The 24,927-nt window shown below is 37.1% G+C and overlaps 1 protein-coding gene across 1 annotated transcript in view; it reads left to right on the top strand.

The window, feature by feature from the left end:
- PAWR (pro-apoptotic WT1 regulator) overlaps positions 1-17,321 on the top strand; it is a 68,723-nt gene extending 51,402 nt beyond the window's left edge. Inside the window, exons 4-7 of the mRNA XM_088055870.1 lie at positions 2,118-2,152; positions 8,727-8,874; positions 10,171-10,275; positions 14,742-17,321. Coding sequence (XP_087911996.1) covers positions 2,118-2,152; positions 8,727-8,874; positions 10,171-10,275; positions 14,742-14,828 — 375 coding nt within the window. The 3' untranslated portion in view covers positions 14,829-17,321. The remainder of the gene's footprint in view (positions 1-2,117; positions 2,153-8,726; positions 8,875-10,170; positions 10,276-14,741) is intronic.
- Positions 17,322-24,927: the final 7,606 nt, after the last annotated feature.

Consider the following 24,927-nt stretch of genomic DNA (forward strand, 5'->3'; position numbering starts at 1 on the left):
CAGGCTGAACAAGCCAAATGACCTCAGCAACTCCTTGTGTACTCACTCTCTTCTAGTCCCTTCACTGTCTTTATAGTTCTCCTCAGGATGCTGTCCTTCATCCTGCTGGCAGTGCATCCTGAGGATCCATGGGCCTTCTTTCATGATGCAAGGGCACAGTGGTGGCTTATGTTCGACTTGTTGTCCACCAGAACACCTGGATTCTTTTCTGCACAGCAGCTTTCCACAGCCTGTACTTGTGCTTGGGATTATTCATCCCCAGACTCAGGTGCAGGACTTTGCTTTTTCCTTTTTTTTTTGGACTTCATGGGGTCTCTGTAAGCCTGTTTTCCAGCCTGTGTCCCTCTAGATGGCAACACAGCCACCTGATGTATTGTTAACCTCTCATCCAAGTTGTTTGTAGTGTGCAAACTTGCTGAGGCTGTACTTTGTCTCATCATTCAGGTCATTAATGAAGTCATTAAACAGTACTGGCCCCTGTATAAATCCCTGCAAAGTGGCTGATGTCCACTTAGTGCTTGGACTTAGTGCTGTGGTTCATAACCCTTTGGACCCAGCAGTCACTGCATCTCGTGCTCTACTTATCTGGCCTCTATTCCCGGATAATAATGTTGTGTGGGAAGGTGTTGAAAGTGTTGCTAACAGCTAGATAAACATCATCTGCTTTGCCTTCATCCACCAAGTCCTCCCAGCATAGAAGGCTGTCAGGTCAGGCATAGTTTCCCCTTCATATATCCATGCTGATTTCACTCTCTTGTCCTTGAGGATTTATTCCAATTCCTTCCTGCTCAGGGACTTAGCTAAGGACTGTCCTGTATTTCCTTGCATGATCCTTCTTGAAGAAGGGAATGACATTTACTTCATTTTAGTCCTCAGAAGCCTCTCTCTGCTTCCATGACCTTTCAAAGATAACCTATCCCTTAAGTAAACTTCAAAAATAGCATTGGTACTGTTTAAAATTATGTTTCTCTGCCCTTTTAGAGGTAAACTTAGGTTCTGTTTCACAGCTGTGAATCACTAATTTTCAGATGCTGTCATCAATGCTAAAAATAGTTATCTGTGTTAAACTAGCAATTTTGCCAAGTTTGTGGGTTTCTTTAAATAATTCCCATAAATTTGTTGAATTTTGTTTTTCTGCTTAACTTAGGGATAAAGTGTAGCACATATGGCAGAAATTGAAAATGTTTCATAAAATATACTTTCAGATCAAGTTTTTTTTTATCTGAATAGTTTTATCTATTTTCTATAGTAAAATAATATTCTTTGTTTCCTAATTTTTAGCTTGTTTATTTACTTACAAAGTCACTAATGTGCTGATCAGTGAAGGCAGTGTAATGTTTTGTAGAATTTTCAGAGTGGATGGAATTTCTCTTGCATTTTGTTTTAAGAACTCATTTGCTTCTTTTCCTGCAGTAAGTGTTGTAAGTAGACAGAATTTCATACTTTGCCTTTTTTTTCTTTTCTCACAAAGGCAGTTATCCATTAACTCCTTAAATATTCTTTCCTGAGTTTTTACCTGCTATTTGCTGGGGGGTGTTTTGCCTATGACTAAGAAAATAATTGGTTCATGTTCTTACAACATCCTAAAAAATATCTATGGACTTAGTCTGTCAAATCTGAGCCATTGTTTACCAGTTGAAACATGTCTTAATTTTTGTACTTGGGGCTTCAGTTTTTGTTCCTATCCAGGACAGCCTTCTGTGGTGCTGAGGAATTGAAACAGTTTTACTCTGCTGCTCTTGGACAAGTTGATGACCAACTATCAAAGTGCACACGTGTTTCCATACTAATTAGTGGTAGTGGAGGTGTGCTGGTGGCAGGGTGTGAGCTGTTTCACGTGTTGTGCATGCAGAGGGATGGAATAACTGCATCCAGTTTTATGAGGTAATCAGGGACAAACACTTAAGGCTTCTGAGGTGGTGTTCAGAAGCAGTAACATGATGACAATAGTCCTGGTATTGTCTATACCTGACAACAAAATAATGCAAAACTGAGTTGTACAGTGGCATGGGACTGCTCTTGCTGCAGACTTAGTTTTCTGTGGAGTAATAAGATAATTTGGAAGTATAGATACAAGAAAAATATTAATTAGTTTTTCCTTTTTTTTTTTCTTTTAGGACTCCTCCAGGATGGTTTCAAGCAGGTATAAAAGGTATGAGATCTTTGTACACAACAATTTTTTTTGCATTTCTGCCAGAAATAATGCTGATTAAATGGCTATTTGTAGTAGAAGCCATCATACTGCTACTGTAGATACATAGCCTGATATGGCAGGCAAAGGACCTGAGAGATGCACCAAGCTTATCCAAAGCCCTCTATTATTTTACTATTTTAAAATAAATTCAGCTAGTGTTTTACTGGATCTAACTAGGGCAGAATAGTTTCCCAATCAAACGTCAAACTTGAGTACACAGGGCATAGGAACCAGTATTTTCATAGTTTAATTTATGAACCACTGTATTCTGAAGTTTAATAAATTAAGATAATTTTATTGCTCTCCACAGTAGTACTGAAAGATGGTTTTGTCATACTACTGTCTCAGTTGTAGCAGGTATTTCTCATATATAGCATGTCCTGTTTGTTGGTTGTCTTTGAGTCAGGTATTACCCTGGTCATTACTCCAGCTTTTTAATCAGAGAAATTCTTCAGAAGCTCTTGATGCACCTGACCAGTGTGTGAAGTTTTTGTCCACGTGGAATTAATACTGACACAACTATCACAACTATTAGGAAATGTTATGGTAACATGGGGTCTGAAATACTTCAGCTGAAGCAAGGCAATTGTGTAAATTGTATTTTATTTGGTACATGAATGCATTCTCTTTTAGGTATCCTTTACTTGGGTAAAGTATGTAGGTGGTTAATTCATCTGTGTATATGTGCAAAGAGCATCAACAATTATCTAGTCTTCACTGCTGTATTTTCTACCCCTCAAAACTGTTCACCTGTAGAATCATAGAATGGTTTGGGTTGAAAGAGACCTTGAAGATCACCTAGTCCAGCCCCCCTGCCATGGGCAGTGACATTTTCCAGTGAACTGGATTGCTTAGAGCCCCATCCAACGTGGCCTTGAACACTTAGAGGGAGGGAACACCCATAGCTTCTCTAGGCAACCTGTTCCAGAGTCTCACCTCCCACACTGTAAAAAATAATAGCCTATCCTGTTATTCTTTAGCTTTCCTAGCATGGTGTCTTTTATATTTCTATTCTCAGGTTCTCGTAAACCCAGCTGAGTGATGCTTTTTATTACTGACAGGTTATTTTTTCTTTAAATCATTTTGTCATTGCAGAATGGGTGGGCTTATTGCCACAAGTTTAATAACTATGTAATTTCATGATTCGTTTCTCATTAATCAAGCACATCTTAGTTCAGTCTTTACTTCCTCTTCAGTCCCAGTGCAGAATTTTATTGCTGTTTGTATCTGCCAAATACTTAGTGGTGTGTGTCATACTTTTGTGGCTTTTCATAAACCTTATCTCTGCTTGCATGCTGTATGTACTCACACACTTGCAAAAATTTGGTTGTGCGTGGGGTGGTAATAAATAGAAGTTTGCACAACCACGTTTGTAACTTAGTTGAAAATAATCTAATTCTTCTGATTAGTATTGCAAAAGTAGGAAACGCCAAGGCTAGAAAATGCTACATAAGACTTGGTTGTGCAGTCTTCCCTCACTCAGCTTTAGTTATGTGTGGGATGTAGAGTTTGTCACAGAACTGGCATCACATTCAAGAAGGAATCTGACTTGCTGTGAGCTGCCATTCAATATTTTATGGATGTTGCCATTTTATCTTATTCATTGCATAGTCTTGAAACTTCATGTTGAAGGATTATTTACCACTGTCAGCACAGTGCCCAGTGCTCACAAATACTCAGTGGGTTTTATTCTCCTTGAAGTATACAATGCCCACTGTGATTTGAGTTAATAGTATCTATTAATTTTCTGCTGTATTTGAAAATTTCTACCTCCCTGAACTAATTTTTCCTGTGGGGGTGCTTAAGGTATGACTCCCAGTGGTTTGGCATTCTGGTTTGAATGCTAAAGAAGTCAGAACCAGAATTGTTCTGGCCTTGTTTGCTTCTTCCAACATCTGCAGTAGGTGAGGATCTTACAGAAAGCAGCCTCCTCTACAGTAATTCTTATTCAGATAACTCAGCTCTCACTGAAGTCCCACAACAGGAGTCCCTTGGAAAGTCAGTTGGTTTAGAGTTGGTTAGAGAGATTATTGGTAGACTTTATAGACATATGATAGCAAAAAGGAAAGTATATTTTCCTGAAATGTTGAATTCTATAATAGATTCTCTTTCCCGTTGAAACATTGAATTATTTGCCAGAAATATTCAGATTGCTTTCTTCCATCTTTACTACTTCTGGCTTTTCTCTTTTGCCTTCTCGCTCTTCCCCAGTTATTCCTTATCAAACATGACATCTTGTTCATCTCAGCATTTTTCTTCACTTCACTGGTTTTCATTTTCTAGCACAGTTAGGCACCCTTTCCTTTCTCTTCCCCACTTCTCTTACATCCTTATATTTAATCAGCGGGGTCCTAGTCTTCTCTTTATTGTCTGATTTCTTTTGGGGTTTATTTTGTTTTATTAGGTTTTCTTGGTCTTTTGGTTTTTTTTTTTCTTCTTCGTGTTTCCATTTTCTATCCTTTCTGACTTCTAGTCCTGGATTACTGATACTATTCTGGACTTCCAGTATCTTTCCTTTCTGTTTAGCTGTTTTCATATTTTGTTATGAATCTTAGAGAGTATTTTGCATCTTCAAGAATTCTGTGATTCTGCCTCTACACTGAGATACCCATCCTCTGTACCTGACAAGAGAAAGGAGATTTAAAAGCAGAGAAGATCAGTTATGTGTGTTCTTACAGAATCATTGTGTTCTCGGTGTGTTCCAGGACTCAAGGAATTACACAGATTTTACACTGTGAATTACACTGCCTACTTTCCCTTATATGGATGCAACAATCCTTGACTAAACATTTATATGACATTTCTGGGAAACCTGTTTTACTGAGTGTCCATTGACTGGAAAACATGTTTACAAATGAATTCTGATGGCTGCTGTGTCTTTCTGTGTGCTTAGTGACTTGTACAAACAGCTTGTCTCTTTGTGCTGTAAAGGAAATAGAAGTTTGTGATGAGGATCTTAGTCTATAGTTGTAGTCTGTCTTCTGAATTTATTTCAGAAATTTTCACACCTCCCAGAAGTTTGTGGAAGGGTTGTTTTGTAGTTGCATGATTAAGTGCATAAAATATTTTTGAGAGAAAGTGAGTTTTGTTGTGGTCTGGAGTGGTACTGTGAGATCTGTTAAAAGCAGGACCAGAATCTGCAAGGTCATGCAGACCTGAAGGCCACCGGACATGCAGGAGAGTATTTGGGAGCTGTGGTCAGTCATGTGTCCTAACTGTGAGCTTCATGTGCTTTAAATGTGCAGGTATACTTAAGATGTAAGGCCAGAGGCAGGAAGTGCAAGTAGTTCAGTAAGTTCAAGTTGAAGGCCAGAGGCAGGAAAAGTGGAGGAGCCTAGAGAAGTGCAGCTGTAGAGAAGATGAAACTGCCTTTCCTTGGCTCAACTCTGAAAGCCACAAATCTGGCTTAAGCAGTCTGAAGTAACAGAAATCCAAGGTGCCCTATTTAGAAATAATTGTCCTTTGCTTCTAGAGAAGCTGTTAGCAACTGACTGGATTGCAGTAGCATAAATAACTAGGAGTTTCCAAATTAGGTATAAGATTCTGGCATCAAAATAAACCTGCTGTAGTTGAAATATAGTTTTGACAGGGGTGATTTTCAATGGGTGAAATGGCAATTTGGACAGTGCTTTAGAAAGACATTGTGAGAATCAAAGAAGCATTGGAAAGAGCAAGCGATATTTCACCTTGCTGTAATAATGCTATTAAACCTGTCCATTTATGAATGACTGATTTAATTGTTAAGAAAATAACTAGGAACTTCATTCCAAACCAAAATTTCTGTTTTTCTGTAGGAGTAGTCAAACTGATTTTGCTCAATCAAACTGATTGTGGAAAGGGTTCTTGGGAGGCATCAGGCACAGCATGGCCAGCCGGGCAAGGGAGGGGATTGTCCTGCTCTGCTCTGAGCTGGGGCAGCCTCAACTCAAGGGCTGGGAGCAGTTCTGGGTGCCACAATATAAAACAGACATGAAGCTCTTGGAGAACATCCAGAAGAGAGCAACAAGGATGGTGAAGGGACTGGAGTAGAAGCCCTAGGAGGAATGGCTGAGGTCACTTGGTCTGTTCAGCCTGGAGAAGGGGAGACCGAGGGAAGGCCTACAGCTTCCTCGTGGGGGAAAGAGGAGGGTCAGGTACAGACAGATACCTTGACAGGACTCAGGGGAAGGGCAGGAGTCAGCAGAGGTTTAGGCTGGATATCAAGAAGTTTTCCAGCCAGAGGGTGGTTGGGCACTGGCAAAGGTTTCCCAGGGCAGTGGTCACAGGACCAAGCCTATCTTGAGTTCAAGAAGTGTTTGGACAATGCTCTCAGGCACATGTAACTCTAGGGGTTCCAGGGCCAACATTTGGACTCAATGATCCAGATGGGTCCTTTCCAACTCAACATATTCTGATTCTGTCGTTCTTTCTCATTTAACACTCATGAAGTGATGTTGCACCTGGAGACTTAAGTTCCATTCTTTGTGAAAGATCTTTCTGATGTGTCGTGGATAGTACATTTTTACCATTGCTCTGTACTAGCCATTGATTTTAACAACCAAAATAATGAACTTTTTATCTGTCACATTCTTTGTGTTAGGTTATGGACTGATGCCTCCTTAAATGCTTTTTTTTAAATCCCATTTCCTAGAAGCCTCCACGATAGGTCCTTTGTACTTTCCTACAATGAAAAGGAATGTGTTCAGTAGGGTCTGCTGCCCAGTGGAATAGATGAGGAAATTCTTGAGTGTGAGTTTTAGGAGAAAAACCCCTGAAAATTAAAGAATTTTCTTTATTAATGAAACCCTTCCTGTCCAGGTATTCTTTCTTCTAATCTGATCTTCGTTTAGGGGCTTCTGCCAATATCACTCACTGGAGCTGAACTAAAATACTCCAGTATGCTGGCAAAAGTATTCATTTTTAAATGATGAAAAGTTGAGACTTTTTCTTGTGTGATCTCTCCTTGAGACATTAAACTACATCTCCTTTAGGAAGCTCAATAATCTAGAATTTATAGAGTTAAGTTAAAATATTTCTCTTATGTTGTGTTGCAACATACGTATCCGGTCCTAGAAATGTTTTTTAAAAAATCTTCTGGATGAGGAATAAACAGTGCTAAATATGGTAATAACATTAAGCTACAAAATTCCTTACAATTGTGTCAGTGTGTCTTGGAAACTTCACACATACTGGAGCAAAAGAATATTTATATCCACGAAAAGACATCCCTTTGCCAGATACTCCTGCTTTTGATTTGCATTGTATCCCTCTAAATCTGCACGTTGTAAGCAGGGGTTTCCTAGAGTTATGAAATGCAAAATTGTTAAATGAACACATTAGTCACACACTCGTCTCTGTTTTAAAGGAAATGTAGGGATGCTCGTAGTGTTTTTCATTCTTTTCCTAAGTGGTCTAGAGCACCAGTGCATACATACTTCAGCTGTGTGATTTTGCAGAATCACAGGCTGGTTGATGTTGGAAGGGACCTCTGGGAGGAATCTTGTCCAGACCCCTGCTCAGGCAGGGCCACCTAGAGCTGATTGAGGAGCATCTCCAGGTGGCTTCTGAGTATCTCCATCGTTTGTTTTTGTCTTGGCAGTTTGTCTGTATATTTTAAGTCTGAGAAGTATAACTTTGGTGGATTGTAGAGGAAAAGTCTCTTTCCCTGCTCCCAGGGCACTCTGTTCTGTTGTTCTTAGTTATTCATTAGAATCTTCATTGAAGGTAAGTAACATTATTGTTAGGAAGAAAATGGCTATGGGGAGGACACTGTTAGTTTTGTGACTGAAAGTGCTTGGCTTGTTTTACATATATTTAAATTAATACTGGTTTTGTACATACCAGTAGTAATGGAGACCCTGCATGCTTTTTTAAAAACTAGCTTATGTGCACTTGCAGTGTTTATCTCTTGATTCCATGACAGTGATTTTAATAAATAGACACATAATCTAAACAAAAAAAAACAGAACATGGAACCACTTAAGGAATGAGTGTCTATCAACCGAGTTCTGCAAAACTCCTCTGTATCAAAGTTCTGAAGTAAAATATCTGCAGATGGCATAAAATTAGTTTGTTGGGTCACATCACCTTCTCAGTTCAGTTTACTTTCCATTCCCTTACAGGCCAAATCCATAGTTCCTGAAAAGTTAGTCAATATTCTTCTAATGTTTTGGGCAGGTATTTGTTTTTTCATCCCTTGTGTTTTCATCTAGTTAAAAAGATGCTTGGTTTAAACTCTGTAGTGGATCTTTAGTTCCTGGAATAAAGTTATTTATTGTGGTTTTTAATGTGCATAGTTAGTGAAACTTGAAAAATAGGATAAGTATGTGTTTACAGTGTATTATCCATGTGATGAAAGCTGCATTATCCAAGTATTTGAATCCCTGAGGCAGTGAATTTATTGAGTTTTCAGCCACACAAGAGCTGTGAAATACATTCTCTGCAGTTTATTAGACTGACCTATTGACTGCTTTGGAAAGCACTTCTGTGACTACTCTCATTTCCATTTTGTTAAATGTGTAACTAGGTGTCTGCTTTGCTCTGCCTCTCACAGTACAGCTAATGCACCAGAAGATGATGCTCCAAATAGATATTCCCGAGCAGAGAGGACAGCTTACAGCAGATACAGCAGAGATGCAAATTCTTCTGGCAGTTCTCTACCAAGTAACACTTTGGAAAAGAGGATTGAGGAACTTGAAAGGGTAAGTACCAACTAACCTTTCCATGGCATACATCTGAAATAAAGTACTTTTGAAACTCCAGGGGGAGATTTGCAGGTAAATACATAGAAATGATGCAAAATGCTTGAAGTACAGATAGTTAAGTCCACAAAATAGAGTCAGACTGGCTGAGAAGAATGTGGACTTTCAAATCACAGATGTTTAGTTTTCATTTAGTGTATAAGTGAGAAATAGTTAAGGTAAAGATAATACACTTAGTGAGCCAGCAGTGCTCTGTGTGCTTCTTATGTACCTTGTGACACACTAACACAGAACAAATATCTTGGGGGAAGAAGGAGCTCACTGGCTGTTCACAAGGTTACAAGCCAGTTTCTGATCTAGTTGTTGGCTTGGATTTTTTTAGTATACCAAAATATTGTAAAATTTAATTGGTATCCAGTTGCTTTTTAGAGCTGTAAACATTTAAAATGCATATTAAAAAATTATTTTCATTGTTTCACACTGAATAGAAACAGTTTTAGGAGAATGTAATGTTAAAACTGAGCTTTTCATCTAAGCCAATGTTTTGCTAAATAATGTCATCTGTGTAATCAATTACTGACTTCTCTGTCTTCCTCTGAAGTGGGTTTTTGGTGGGTAACTTACCAAATATTCTTGAATGGATGGGTGAAAGTAATTAAGTAAACAGAATTTGTATGGGTCTTTTTTTGGAAAGGGGGAAAATAACATGTATTTTGTAGAAATTACTATTTTTGATTTAAGACTTGAGAAACCTTCATTTGAGTAAAGTATACCATAATCCTCCCTTCTAAATCAGCTTCTTTTGAAACACCTTACTTGCCAGTAACAAAAAACAGATTTAAGCACTTTCTTTCCTAATGAACATTTTCATTCTTTCTCACATTCAGGCCTACAGATTTAAAAGTGAGTCTTCATTTCTTCTTAGTGCTATTATAAAAACCAACAACAGAAAATCCAACCAAAAACAATTGAGCTGGTACTTTACAGTTACTTCTGTTTTGAGCCTCTATCCAATTCTGTGTCCATGCTGAAGTTAAATATAAATTAAAACATTATCACTTGAATCAGACAGCGAACAGATTTGCTGTTGGTAAAATATTCTTAGATGTGATTCTTTAGCTCCTTGAAATGTAAAAGGACTTGAAGATGTGGGTTTGACTTGCTATAGGAAAGGAATTATAGAGAAGTGTGTGTGTGTGTGTGTTCTTCTTTCTTTGTTTTAGACGGTATTAACTTAAAACTGTCTCTTAAAACAAGAATTTACATTTCCAACTTCATTCTGTATTCTGGTTATAGGAACTTGCAAAAGAAAGACAGGAAAATGCAAGATTAATGAAGATGGCACAGGACAAAGAGGAACTAATTGGAAAGCTGAAAGAAGAAATTGATTTATTAAACAGAGTAAGCAAATACTTTCTTACATGGCTCTACAAAGAGGAAATAAGTGTCTGCATTCTCTGTTGTATTCCTCAGGCACCACATCCATTGGCAAGGCCAAAAAAGAATTAATTGAGGGTTTTTTTGTACTTGTCTGGCTTTTCAAGAGGTATATCAGTAAGTTATATTTTCTTTCTGAGGTGACTTGTATTTATCATGATTAACTTCCCTAAGTCTCGTGTTATTGGAGTGCCTCAATTCTTTGTTATTCTAAGTCTTCATAGAGCAAGGTTACAAAAGCAAAAGCTCTTTATATTTTGACAGATATTCTCATACTCTTTATTGTTGATCCCAAGTAAAGGCAGAATGAGACAGATGGCAGGAAACATGAGGTAGCCTCACCAGGCAAGGTGTGAAGGCAGGAGAAGAGGGGTAGAAGAGTGAGACATGCTTGGAAATGGAACAGGATGAGAAGTTTTAAAGTTGATAGGAAAAAGTTGCACCAGTTTTAAGGGCAAACAGGAATCCTTTCATAGAGTGGATTATTGACTTCATCCTGCACTTCCTGGCTGAGGTGTGACATCCCGATGTACGAGAGATATATGCTTCTCTTCCAGTCCAGTGCAGATAAGGCTCTGGTTAACCCATCAGTGAAGGGAGGCAATAATTGCATGAAGAGTGTCAGACCTACATTTTGCAGCTTCATTAGTAGCAAAGGAGGACAGCATTCAGAAGTTTGCAAACTAACCTAGAAAGTTAAAAGATTATTCTGAAACACGCATTTTGGTTTTTATATGGAGAAAGTTGGAAGTTAATCTCTAGGATAAATGAGGTATTGTCTGGTTTGGAGATACTTCTATTTCAACTGAGGCATTGCTTTTCATGCAGTTCTTTCATTCTGCAAAGAATCCATCACATCCGAGCTGATGGTCTTATTACAGTTGGGGCAGGTGTTCATTCCTTCTGCATAATGGATGGCAAAGCTATTTAATGCTGTTGGTCACGTCTGACTTCCTGTCTCAAAGGCTGGAAAGAGCAAATTAAAAGAACCTAAATGACTGAAATCTTGGTGTTTAGGACCACAACTTTTTGAGAGGTTTGATGGTCCAGAAGTGATTATTTTTTTGGCTATATTTAAAGTATGATGTCCTAAATGAAATCCATCAAGTGTCTTAACTAGAAACTGTCTTTGAACATCCAGAGTAAAGTCAGGCACTGTCTGTGCATTTCCTGTGTTAAGTATGAGGGCAGTTTCTTTCCATTTTATGGAAGAAAACATAAACTGAACAAAGTCATTTCAAAACCAACTTTGTTATATATTGACTAAAATTTTGTCTTTCCATGAGATCTACAAGGCCATCTTGTTGGTGCTCCCTAGGTAGATACTTTTAAACACAGAAGAGAAGGGATTTTTTTAGGTCAGCATTAGCAGGTCAGCATTTTTCATACCTTTAACATTATCTGTGTGCTCAATAGAGTGCAAGTTATTTATGTCTGTGTTTCTTGGGCTTTTCTTAATGATGAAATAGCTGCCTTTTGATTTTATGACCAGCATAGTTATTTGTCTTCTAAAACTCATGTCTCAAGTGATGCTTCCATTAAAGCAAATGCAGTTTTCTTTCCTGTTTATTAACTCTTGACTTTGTTTGCTCCTGTACTGGTGATCCATGTGGATTTAGAAATAGAAAAGGTTTAAAAAAATTAAGAAAAGCTGCAGAAATACCACATCATTCTCATGATAGAAGGTTATGGGAGTTAATATGGCAGTTGTATTTGCTTCAGGTTTATTATCATAACTGAGAACATGAGAGCCAGCACTTGAACATCCATCTGTTCTTTATGGAGTGTCCCTCTGTAGGCCTAGCACCAGGGTTGGATCCTTTTCATGAAGAACAGTTGCGACCTTCAGCCTTCTGTTCAGAGAAAAGGATGTCCTGCAGGCTGAGCTTTATTTAGTGAGTAACTCTATGCAGAGGTCTTCTTAAAAAATTTTGCTGGTAGGCAGCCTAAATAGGGGTCTCTAAATTTGACCATCTTCACATTCATGGTTTTTCTCCAACTTTTTTGTTCACCAGAGTATACAGTTTTTGGATGTTAAGATGCACAGGTATGGAAAGTATGTCACATTAGACACCCTAGATAACTTCTTAAAAAGCCATTTTATTGCATATCTTTCTGACTGCTCAGTCCATATTTAGTGAAATGTTCTTTCTAGAAGTTTTAGTCAGTTCATAAACACAGATGCATCCCTGATCAGCAAAGACCTTTTGTTGCATTTGAAAAACTTTTTCCAAGAATCATGAAAACTTCTTGGTAGAATTTTCCTCATTTTAAGTGAGCGTATTTATTTTATGTGACAATATCATTTTACTGAGACCATTCAGTACATCACAGGGATACATAACAAATATGAGCTGCATTTATATTGAGGAACAGAAAAGGCTTTCTCCTACAAATGGCATTCTCTCATTCCAATATATTAGACATTAAAGGTATGTCTGCCGTGTTCTTTGTTAGAAAGGGCAATTGCTTCATAAAAACCTTAAATGTCTGAAAAGAAAGGCATCTCAAAATATTTAAATACTTTGTAGGCAAAGTTCAACTGCCATTTAGTTTACACTTGGTAGTCTGTGACCTCGCTAAGATGGCATTGTAGTTAAAAGTGTGTTTGGAGAGTCTGTCAGTGAGGATTTGCAGTCCAATCAGTGTCAATTGTGTAGTTAGCAGTTCTTTTGGTATGTGAACTTCAAGCTTTCCTGCTATTGCATCTTTTTTTGCTAATTAGCATAATTTAGTGTTGTAGTTTTGAATAAGAAACTTTAAATTTTAGAGTGGCAGAATCCCCTCCATCTGTAGATACTTAAACTGCAGCAGTTATTTTTCCTGGTTTATATTTAAGAAACTTTTACTTGTAGTAATTTTTTGAATGTTAATTTTTGCAACATAAACATTTCACAAACTTTTAATATTTTATTTTTAGTCAATTATACAAGAACTTTAAACAGGAGGTTTTTAGGTGAGCTTTAATTGAGGTATCTGCTGGCTAGATCAACAAGTTTGAGCATTATAATACAAGTTTTATGTATACCAAACTAAAAAGAAATAATTTAATTGAAAATGTGTTGTCCCTTCCATCAGATTATTGATCTGAATTGCACAAAAGAGAATGTAAAGTGTATTTGTTTATAGCAGATAAACTATCTGTATCTACCCACCAAAACTTTCCATGTTTAGATGTTTAAGTCACTTGTATCCGTTAGGTTGGAGTGGTCGAATGCTTGATTCATACTGTGATGCAGCTTTACTTCTGTGAGGCAGAGAGGAATTTCTGCTAGTGATTTCTTGATTCCACTCTAGAAAACAATAAAGGGATTGCAAATGTATTGAGGTATGGATTTCAGCTTGGCTGAAACTGAAGAGGCTTTTAAAAATCATTTTACCAGTTTTACAGATGATCTCTATTGTGCACTTCTGGAATGATCTCACTGAGAAAGAGATAAGAAACTGGGCTCTGTATGTCAAATACTGCATAACAACTTAAGGGGCCAAGAGAGAGAAAAATCTCTTTACTACTTAAGGCAAGAGGACAATTTGGCAGATTTCAATCAAAAAACACAAGGGATCTCTAGTGAAAATTCTGGTTCTTTTCCTTTGTCCACCTTTCATTTTTCTCCTTAAAATCTAGTCCTTGACATTACTTTCCTGTTTCTTCATTATTTTCTAGTTGACATTCTGTTTCTTGCATGTGATTTTTGTACAGAAAAAATATTTTTATTGAATTAATGTTTATATTAAGCAGCCATTGTTGCTGGTTTTCACTTTAAGGGCTTGAAAAAGCTTGATAGGAGTGAAGAATTGAAATGGGAACTGGGCAAAAATGGTAATTAGAGAAAAAGACACAAACATTTGGGGTGAAAGCAATCTATTTTGGGCACCCATTGCTACTGTGTGTGTGCTGTCTGTTCTTCTGGTACGACTTGAGACAGAAGGTATGAGGTCCATTTTTATTTTTTTTCCACAGAAAACAGAAAAAAAGTGGACTGACATATCTTTTTCTGAAAATGTTGATACTTAGTACACAAAACAGGTCTTCTTTTAATAACCAGTGATCTGTGTATATGAGAGCTCTAGTTGAAGACAAGCAGTAGGGGAAGCAGGAACAGTAGCTGACTAATGCACTTTCTACATATGCCAGAAAAATAATCACCCCCATTCTCTTTTGGCTTCTTTATGCATTAATATCTGCTGTAGCTTTGATTTGACCATGTTTCTGTTTAGGGTGCTTGGGAATATAATATTAATGTTTTGTAATTACAGTAACACTTGGAAACAGGCTGGTTTAACAGTCCTGAGGGTACCTACTGTGACAATAATTCTTCCCTATCCCAACTTCCTCATTTCAGAGCTAAGATGGTAAATTCCTGCTGCTACTAATCGAGAGTTTTTATTTCCATCCTGAAAAGTGTTTATTTTTCTTTTTTCTTGTGCAGGATCTAGATGATATAGAAGATGAAAATGAACAATTGAAGCAAGAAAATAAAACACTCTTAAAAGTTGTTGGACAGCTGACAAGGTAGAAGATTCAGGCGTCAATAAGGAAAGATTTTAAAAACTACTGATTGAACATTAAGGTCAATATAGTAATATTTCCTGTGTTGCAGTATGTTAGAATAACTGTCTTTGTATTTATTGTTAGGAAATCAGATGAATGTTTATTTTCATAGTGCTTTCTCCTTCGTTCAGTGAAATGGCATAAAATTTGGGGTGTATTTTTAGCTTTCTTTTCACATAAACATAACTAAAAATTTTGACATGTTTCAAATGTTAAGTTCAAAAATATTTGGATTTTATATCTTCAGATTACAGCTGCATGAATTACAGTAATCTAAAATTCACAGCACCAAGATCACTTTCAGTCCATGTGGGTGTATATTTTTGAAGTGAGTGGAAGCAATACATATAAGCTTTGTTTACACAGATTCAAAATATATATTTTGGGAAATGCTTTCTTTTTTGTTCAAACAGCTGTAAAGTGGATGCCTTATTACTGATGTATAACATTTGCAGATTGATGACTTTCTCTAGAACTCTTGTATGTTGAGTTTTTTTACTGTGTCTGAAAGATTGACAGTAGTAGAGACTAGCAATTTTTTTTTTCCTGTGTTTAACAGTATTCTGTCAGAAGGGGAAGGTTTTACTAAAAAGCAACAAAACAAACAAATGCAAAACAACACAAAGCCAAATAAATCACCTCTGCTACCAGCATTAATAAGTTGTTAGAATCACATTGAAGTTGTGCACTGCAGTTTATTTTATGGCTTTTGCTTTAGCAATGAAAAGCAAGTTTGCAGTCAGACAGTTAGTTTGCTGTGTTGAGAATTCAGACAAAGCCTGGAGCTTTCATTTTAGCAGACATTTCTTGTTGTCATCTTACAATTTGTAGTGATCATAACCTGTACAAGTTCTTGGATTTTTTTTTAAGCTGAGTGAGAATTTTTTTATACATGACAAAGTAGGGGGAATACTAATGATTTGTGCCTTTTTGAAAAAATCAAATGGTATACAAACACTGTTTTTATCCTTGATTTTAAGCTAACAAGTTTAAAAAGTGCCTGGTTAGATGTTAAAATATGACTCTGTGTGGATTCTTCTATAACATGATAGCTGACAAAATTTTCCTTATACTTTAACCACAGACCTCAGTTAATATTTAGACTGAAAATTATTTGTACTTTATTTCAACTTAATACAGCACATTTTTCATTCTTGGTCAGATTAAATGTGCATGTCCTTTGAGGAAAGATTAGAAATTACAACATTTCAAAGAGTCCAAGCTTTTTCTGGACTGTTTTGAAGTTTGGTGTCAGAGAGTTACATTCATATAGTTTTTGTTACCTTAAAACTTAAAAGTAACTTTAATATAACAATATAACAGTATTGTTATATTAATATATATGTGAAATAAATATAACAATTACTTTTTCAGATCTGCCAGTTGTTTTCGTAATGTGCATTTAATGACAGTGTTCCTTAAATTTAAAATCCAGCTATTATTGTTATACTTTGGATTGTTTTGGATATAGGATAGGCTATTTTGCATTTGTGCATTCTGATGAGGAAAAACTTTTCAAAGCTTTAAAGTGTTTTTCAAGACACTCATAGTCCTGGATGCCTCACTGTTTTCCTTCATAGTGGATGAGATCCCATGGAACACCGTTTAAAACCTTTACTCAGGGGGTTAAATGGTATAGGGGGTTTGTATAAGCCCTTTGAACTACAATATATGCCAATGAGTGTTGCTTGTAATATTGTTAAAACAGTAAGAGGTCCCTTAATTTATAAGTTCCATGAAATTAAGCATTTAAAGACATAATAAAGTCACTTGAGATGTATGCCTTTTGAATAAATATGAAACTTTCTCTGGAAGAAGATGTGATTTCCTTCTCTGTGTACTCGGTAGGAAATACACATACCCGTGTGCTCCTTGGGATGTCAAACGTATTGGAGCATGGCTAAGGACGTACTGCAGTACACACAGATCTCAATATGAAGTTGCAAATGAGATGTTTCATAAAATGTGTTTCATGTACATTTTAAACCAAAGAAAAATAGCAACAAAGAACATAAAAAAGAGTTACTTATCTTCATATTACCTCTTCTTGGCAGCAGTATTGCCAGAACTATTTTTTTTAACTTGTACATAAAACTGACAGAAGTATTTGGCAGAATTTGTGGATTTCCAATGTAACTGTCCTTGTTCAGGGCTAGGTGTGATTTTTCTACCCTGGAAAAGTTGTAGTAGTTGAGTTTTTCTCTGAAAACAGTCTCATAATCATTATGCAGAGTGATTTTTAAAAAAATATCCATTTTATGTGTTAAAAAAATTTAAACATCATTAACCTATGAGTAACTGAATATACATTTTAGTTTTGAACATTGACTAGTTGTGGTGATACTTGTTATCAGATTAAAAAAAATATTTTGACATTCTTCTACTGCAGGTAAAAGATATGTGTTTCATAATAAAGATTGTTTGCCTTTGTTCAAATAAAACAAAATTCTTTTTGATCCAGGCTGAGTACTTACTGTCTTTAAAGGAAAATTCATACTGTCTGTCTAAAATTCTAACTGGATTTTTCCTCTGTAGTGTGAAGTTCCCAATCTGAACTGCTAAAATTAGTTTTGCATTCACATTGGAGTTTTCAAGTGTGTATGCATATGCAGACACACAAGAGAGAAATCTGTATACTTACATTCTACTTATTTTTTGCTTCAGGTATGTAGTGAGTATCCTTCCATCAATTAGACAGAGATGATCCTTTCTTCTACTTCAATGTAGGAGTATAACCCTTCCCAGGAAAAGGAAGAATGTTACAGTACTGCTTCTACAGAAAGTGAATTGATTTAACTTCTGAAAGCTCTATATGAATACACATTCTCTTCTCCTGCACAAGCAGAATCATTAAAGGCAATCTCCTTTTCACTCATGGCTGCAGACTACACGTAAAGAGAACAAGTGGATACTCAGTAAATATCAGGGACATAATAAATATATCAGAGTTTATCATAAAGTTTGTAATGTTGTTGTTTTAAAAGAATGTAAATATAAATACCACAAGCAACCATGCATTCAACACCATGGTTACTCTATGAATAAGACATCATCCATTAAGAGCAGTTGCACTTGGTAAATTTAAAATGTTAGGTGAATTTGGTTAAGGATGATTGCCTTTGTGAAATCATGGTGGCTTTTAGATTTGTTTTAAAATACAAAATTATGTCTTTCCTCAGTTGTTGCCTTTGGCATTTTAGGTTCCTCAGTCTTGGTGGGAAATCTTAGCTCCAGGTACACAAGTGCCTTTTCTGTGCTCCTCCTTTAATCACTGGATTTGCCATACAATAGCTACCTGATCTTAGTACTTGGTATGTTTTCCCATGGATATTCTATTTTTTCTTTCATAATTTAACTTTTTGTATCTTTTGGTGTATTCTTCTTTCCCTTATTCTTCTAGAAATTTAAGTGGTATCTGTGAAGTGTAACAACATCCATAAACCTATTCGGTGGATTTTCTGCTTTCTTAAGCAGACCTCAAATATTTATATGAAGAATTTTTCTCATACACTGAGGAATGTAGTGCTGCTGGAAGTTGGTTTGGGACACTTCAGAGCTTACCAAGGTTTTGAGAGGAATTAAATATTGATAAGGATATTGAGACAATCTAATGTTCTAGTTGTACTGTAAAAAGTTCTGATAGTGTCCAACTATCAAAAGTGAAACCTTGTGGGAGTATCACATATAAGAGTAATGGTAGTGTATGGAAAGCATTTGGACAGGAGCCAACAGGACACACGTCTGTCTAATGTGTCCCAAAATAACCCAGATCTCTATGCAGGTCTAGAGATTTCCACCTAAACCTACAGGTTTGCAGCTGAGCCCTCCCTGTCTAGCAGCTGGCAGCTTTTCAGGTATGGAAATGGATGCATGTTTCACTTGGCATTCCTTGAGCAGGGAGGCCTCATTCACAGCCAGTAGCCACAGTCGCTCTTGCTGGTGTTTCAGGAGGGATTTTGGTTTAAACAAAATTGACCTTCAGTTTCTGGATTCACTGGAGACATTTGATGCAATATTAAGCAATTGGCATATTTTAATAATTGATTAGGAAATGGGTGACATCCTCTATACCACATAAAAAGAGAATGTTTCATTTTCTCAGGCAATGTCCAGTCCATTAGGCCTTTTCTTGAAGCGAACGTTGCTGCCCCTGGAAAAGACTCTTTCAACACCTTTAAGCTGGGCTCATTTTATAGTCTTACCTCAATAAACCCAAACTACCAGGCCTTCTTTTAACAGCACTAGAAGTTAAAATGTCTTTGGAAGAATTACAGGGGCAGATTTGAGGGTAATGTCTTAAGACTGTAAGTCCTTGTTTTCTTTTGGGCTTTGGGCAGCCTGGTCTAGTGAAAGGCATTCTTTTGCATGGCAAGGGAGGGGGGAACTAGATCATCTTTGAGGTCCCTTCTAACCCAAACCATTCTGATTCTTCATTGAAGAAAATCTGGCTAAAAAGACCACATCCAGCATTGTTTCTGAATGACTACCTTGGTAGTCATTGTTTGGCTTCTTGGGGAACACAACTGCTTTACACTGAAGTCCTGCAAGCACTGCAACATAGCAGGGAATAGCAGCAACATTCTAGAAATGTCTTAACATGGATTTTCTACTGGTTCAGGCCAAACTATGTAAAACATGGTTAGTAATTAGTGATGGAATTGTACTGGATGTTGCTAATGAAGGAGCTGAAAAAATCTTACTTTTGTAGCTGTGCTTTATAATTACTTCAGGAAATCTTTCTGTAGTTATAATTGTTGAGAGGTTAAACAGTGAACTTTGGCAATAGTTGTGTAAGTTTTAGAAAGAAGCTTTGAGGTAAGAAGGGCCATCTTTGGTATCTTTAATTGATGCCTTTGATGCTTAGGTATTTTTGTGTTAAAGCTCTTTGTTATCTACAGAAAGCAAAAGATAAAAGCCTTATCCGTACTGCAAAGATGATCCAAGTCTACCTTGTTTTTTAATTATTGTGTTGTAAATGTTAAAAAATATTAAATAACATAAGAATCAAACTTTGTTTTCAGATTTGGAATTCCATTAATAGGGGAGGTAATGAAAACGTATGCATATTTTGTGATACTGCTCTGCCTCATTTTCTGGTAAACAACTACTGTTGAACAGGTTTTATAATTGGTTGTCTTATTGTTGACCTCTAGGTGTTACAGCTAATGAAATGCATGCTTTCTGGAATAGCAAAAAGATGCACTTAAAAAGTGGCAGCAGCAAAAATGAGAACTCAATCTCCTTTTAGTCTTTTAGGGTGGGAACTCAAGCAATTTTTATGGATTGTCCTTGATTAAATGACCTGAAGATATTTAGGTATTACAGGCTCATTGAATGAGCTATTGTGTAATCTGCAACAAAGTAGCATCAACTGTTGTCCTTTCTGTGTATCAGTATTTTCTAAGAACACTAGGCATAATTTAAAAGACTGTTTTTCTGTTACACAAGATTATGTTTTAGAAATCTGGAGGTTGATAATTGGCATCTTGATATACTCTCCATTAGTATTTCTCCCTGAAAATCAGGTTTTGTGGACGGGTAGTGAAATGAAATCTTTGTTTTTCTCTCTCAGAAATGTTAATCTCTGCTTTTGCCTGAAGGCTCATTATAACAATGATGCAGTTTAGAGAGTTTAAAAATTTGATTGCAACAGTGTATGTGTATTTACAGCCAGCTACCAAATATATTTAATGGGTGGGGACAGTAAAACTGCTGAAGCTTTGCAAGTTGAGACTCTCTAGAAATAACTCCCATATTTCTCTGTGAAGCAATTATAGAAAAAATGCTAATTGTTCCCAGCTGAATCACTCTTTCTTCTCATTTAATTGCTTCAGCTCACTATGGTATGTAATAAAATATCACTTAAACCCTCCTGTAATTCTGTTGCTTTGGCTTTCTATGAGAAGTGACATCTAAAAAAGAGTGGCCACTTTCAATTTGCACTCTCTGGATTCTAATATTTACAAGGCTGCTTTAACTCAGGGTGAAAATGAGGAGAAAATGTGTGGGTTGAGACTATGCAGGATTGAATATTAGGGAGAGGATATCTGTGTAAGAACGAAAAAAAACTAGTTTCCTCCAGCATTTTTTCCACCTAGTTTTCAACAAGGAAAAGATGACAAACTGGATGTTTTATAGACATCTAAAAGTGGTTTCAGTTATCACTGCAGTATAGTTAAAGTGTTTTTATGAGAGAAATGTAATCTCCAGCTTTTCATTCTCTCGTCTTTGCGCAGACACTTAAAAAGGAGAATATGACTGTCTACCCTTGAAGAAATGCAAATGACTATCTGTGCCCAGAGCTTTGGTCATATCTTTCCTAGACTGTGCTAGGCTGTAGATGAGTGGTCAGAAATGTCTGACACTGATTTTCAAATATTGCATAATTTGTATTATGCTATGGTAATGTTGATTAGTATGGTTGAAGTCTTGGGGAATGGCTAGCTGTAAGCATTTACATCTCTAGCAGAAGCGTAACAGAGCTGGTTCTTAGGATAAGATGGGAACCACTTGCTAAAGTACCAGGACTGTGTGGAGGACTTCTGATTTCCCTGTATCTGAGAGCCTTCCTGCTGCACTCTACAGATTTAAGTATAGAAAATTCTTCCTTAACAACTGCTGAGATATTTATGAAAAAGAAACACTCCCCCAAACAAAATACTCCCTGCTTTTGTAGTGTGCCAGATAGCTATATGCAAGTGTAGGACAAAATAATTTTAAAAGTATTTTGAAAAGCACATTGAGTATGTTACTGAGTGAAGTAGTTTAGTACATTTTAATGTAATTCAATGTGCCTGTGTAAAATGGTGCTTTTATGATTTTTTTAAAAAAGCTTAGAATCAGAGGGAGGATACTCTTCTGGGTGCACTGGATTGTAAAAGCCCAGAACTGGATATGGATCTCAGGAAAGGTGCTTCTTGTTTTGATTGAAGTGGCTGGTGCAGCTCTGTAAGCATGATCTTCATTCAGCTCCCTTTTATGCAGCTGCCAGCAGTCTTCACTGAGAAGCTCTCTATGTAGGAATCACATCCTTTTTATTTGGCACCCTATCCACTGAGTTTACATGGCTTTTAGAATGCTGCTAATATTGTAGCTGAGGCAGTTGAGAGCAGGAAGAGCTTCCCTGGCTTCCTTCTGTGGGAGTGTAGTCCAATATTTGGAAGTTACTCCTGATAATAATTGTGTGACTTTGTCCACTGGTAGAAGAAAGTAGATTGCTCTTTGGGGTTTGTAATAAGAAGTGAGAATGTTCACTAATTCAAAGGCAGCAGTGACCAGCAGGGGTCCACGGGGCTGCCTCTGTAACACAGAGCATTTCCACCTTCTGAATTTTGTTACAAGGTCCACCCATAGGGTTGTAAATTGACCTTAGATGAGTGGTCAGAGTATTGAAAGTAGAAACTAAGTCCCATATCCAAAAGTGTGTTACTAAAATGGATGAATAAAGCTGATGTCTTTGGTCTGTCTGTCCTGTGGGTAAGCAAAGATGCAGACCTTTCAAGGCATTCGGTTTTGGTATTTTTGTCTAATCCATAGGTAAATGAAGACTTGAAAGTTTTCAAGTCTGTCATTTCATGACCTTTTTTTCTTGAACATAATTGAAATATATTTCATGACACTTTAAACAAAGAGATCAAAAATAGATTTTAAACAAAATAGATCTCATTTGGCTACTTAAGGATTCTACAGTAGACGAGTGTAATTGTCTTTTATCTTGGTTTCATTTTCTGTAGTTATCTTTTGCCTTACTGATACCTTTTGAGATTTTCAGTGCTTAACTGAAATGTAGTTCAGTTTACATTCTAAATCTAAGGAAGGTTATCCCAGCAGATGATTATCTCTGCAATTGGAGTGTTCTGTGTATTTTACTCAGTTTTAATACCATGGAGTCAAAAACACTTAACTGAAGGGTTCAGGAAATGCTGTATCAATGCTGCCAAATACTTGCTTTTTGAATCTATTAACAGTCTTTTCTGGCCCTGTGCTGCAGTCAGAGCTGTGATTATGGAAAGTAAACAACTGAAGTACCTATGCAGGGAGCAAGATTTAGAGGTAAGCACTTTCTGTTTATTTTTTTCCCTCTCTCAGGCCATGCATCAGATATACTCTGCTGTCCACTAAGCTGCTGCAGCTAGACAGCTGAACCAACATATTTCAGGGCAGTATCATTAACTGTGCTGATACAAAAACCCACTGGACAGGATGAATCAGCTTTCATTTATTTGCAAATTGGCAAAATGTCACGTTCTTCTTCTGCTCTTCCTCTATGGAACTTTTATCCATCTTTCCCACTGCTCTTTCTCAGATAACAGTGTGTCCAGATATTCAGAAAAGGGAAGGTTGTAAAGCAAGATACCAACTGATTTGTCAGCTGTCTTGTTCGGCACCGAGGCAGTGAGACACAGGATGCAGTTCACTAGGCGTTGGCACCAAGAAGAATTTTCCTCCTTGTTATCTGGCAAAATGCCATATCTCCTCACCAAAGAGATTGAAACAAAACATATTTTTCCTCATCATTATGTAAGACTTTACAATAATAAACTGTTTTGAGATTTTGGCAAGCATCGCTTTGGATTTTAATGGACTTTAATAATCTCTTAAGTAAAGTAATAATTAAATCACTTTTAATTAGATAATTTCTTACTAACATGGCTTTAGGATCCCAGGCCCAAGATGGAAAGCTGCAAGGCCAAGGAAAGCAAGCCTCTGCTTTGAATTTGGTGTCATATGCACAAACAGCTGTGTTAGTCTTTCCTCTTTCCTCCAACTGTACTTTTATGAAGCATGACTTCATTGTAGGTCTGCTACAGTATTTTTTGTTTGTGTGTCACAGCAAGAATTTTGGGTGTGTCAGTGAGAGACAGGAATGTGGACAAAGGTCAGGCTGGATGGCAGGTAGGGCTCGTGGCTGGTGAGTACGCCTGCAGTGAGGATATTTGTATGAGATGATGATATTTGGCTTGGGAGGGGAAGTGACAGTGTTTGGCTGAAGTGTTGACATGGCAATACCACAGTAGCTAGGCTCTGTTAACCTGTGATGGTTTTTAAATGGTGTTTAAAAGTAAATCCATATTCATACTGATTGTGTTTTTCCTTTTATTTCTTTAGTGCAATAAAGAGCAATAGCTTAGGGGTGCAGAGGAATTAGAAGGGGACAGAAGAAAGGTCAGGTGTAAAAGAACAGGACGTTGCAAACAGGTTCTAAAGCAAAATGGTTACAGTAAGTCAAATATGAGAGGAGGGTGGAGTCCCCTTGCCAGCAGACAGGCTGTCCCAGCACTCAGCAAAATAATAGCAGTCAACCAGAAAGGCATCCAGTCAACTTGGAAAAGCATCCAGACTGTAGGCTGTGAAAGGTGAGGGCTGGGGGGTTCTTCCTTTTCAGGCAGATAAGTTTTAAAAGCCACTGCCTTTGTCAGTTCTCAGCTGATAAAAAAAATCTCTATGTTGTTATTAAGCCTATATGATCCTTGGGAAACGTGACAGAAAAGGCTTAAAATTTACTGTGTATTTTCAGATATATTTTGAAAGTGTATTTGGCACATGTAATTTTTACAAGCTGTCTCAGTGATGTGCAAAAATTAGGAAGTATCCACAGGCGTTGGAAGTGGCTCAGCAGAAGCAGTAGCAAATTCTGTGGAAGAGCTCTGTGCTCTGCTGGGCCTGTCCTTGAGTTGCTGTGTGGGTGAATCTCTGATACTGGCTGACAGCAAGGTTGTTTCAGTGAAGCTGCAAAAATAGGGGAGTTTGCAAGCTCTGCAAAAACCAGGAAGAATTTAAAAGTACATGAGGAGATACCAGAGTGGCTGTGGTGGGACTGTCTTCACTAAAGGAAAGGAATAATTCGACAAGGAGTAGTAAGGACAGAGCACTGTGAACTCTACACTGTTACTAGCAGTAATAACCCATTCCTTTGAATCATAGCAAAGTAAGAACAAGAAACTAAAGAATAGCACAGAATGAGGTAAGCATGGAGTGATTTCTGTGCTTGCTGTAAAAAAAACCCCAAACCCTGAACACCTGGCAGCACGTAGTCCTTTGAAAAGATCCTTTAAAAGGAAAGA

This window comes from Pseudopodoces humilis, chromosome 5, assembly GCF_049639895.1.
Source record: "Pseudopodoces humilis isolate 2021_Gansu_Grassland_sample_001 chromosome 5, ASM4963989v1, whole genome shotgun sequence".
NCBI classification, from domain to species: Eukaryota; Metazoa; Chordata; class Aves; order Passeriformes; family Paridae; genus Pseudopodoces; species Pseudopodoces humilis.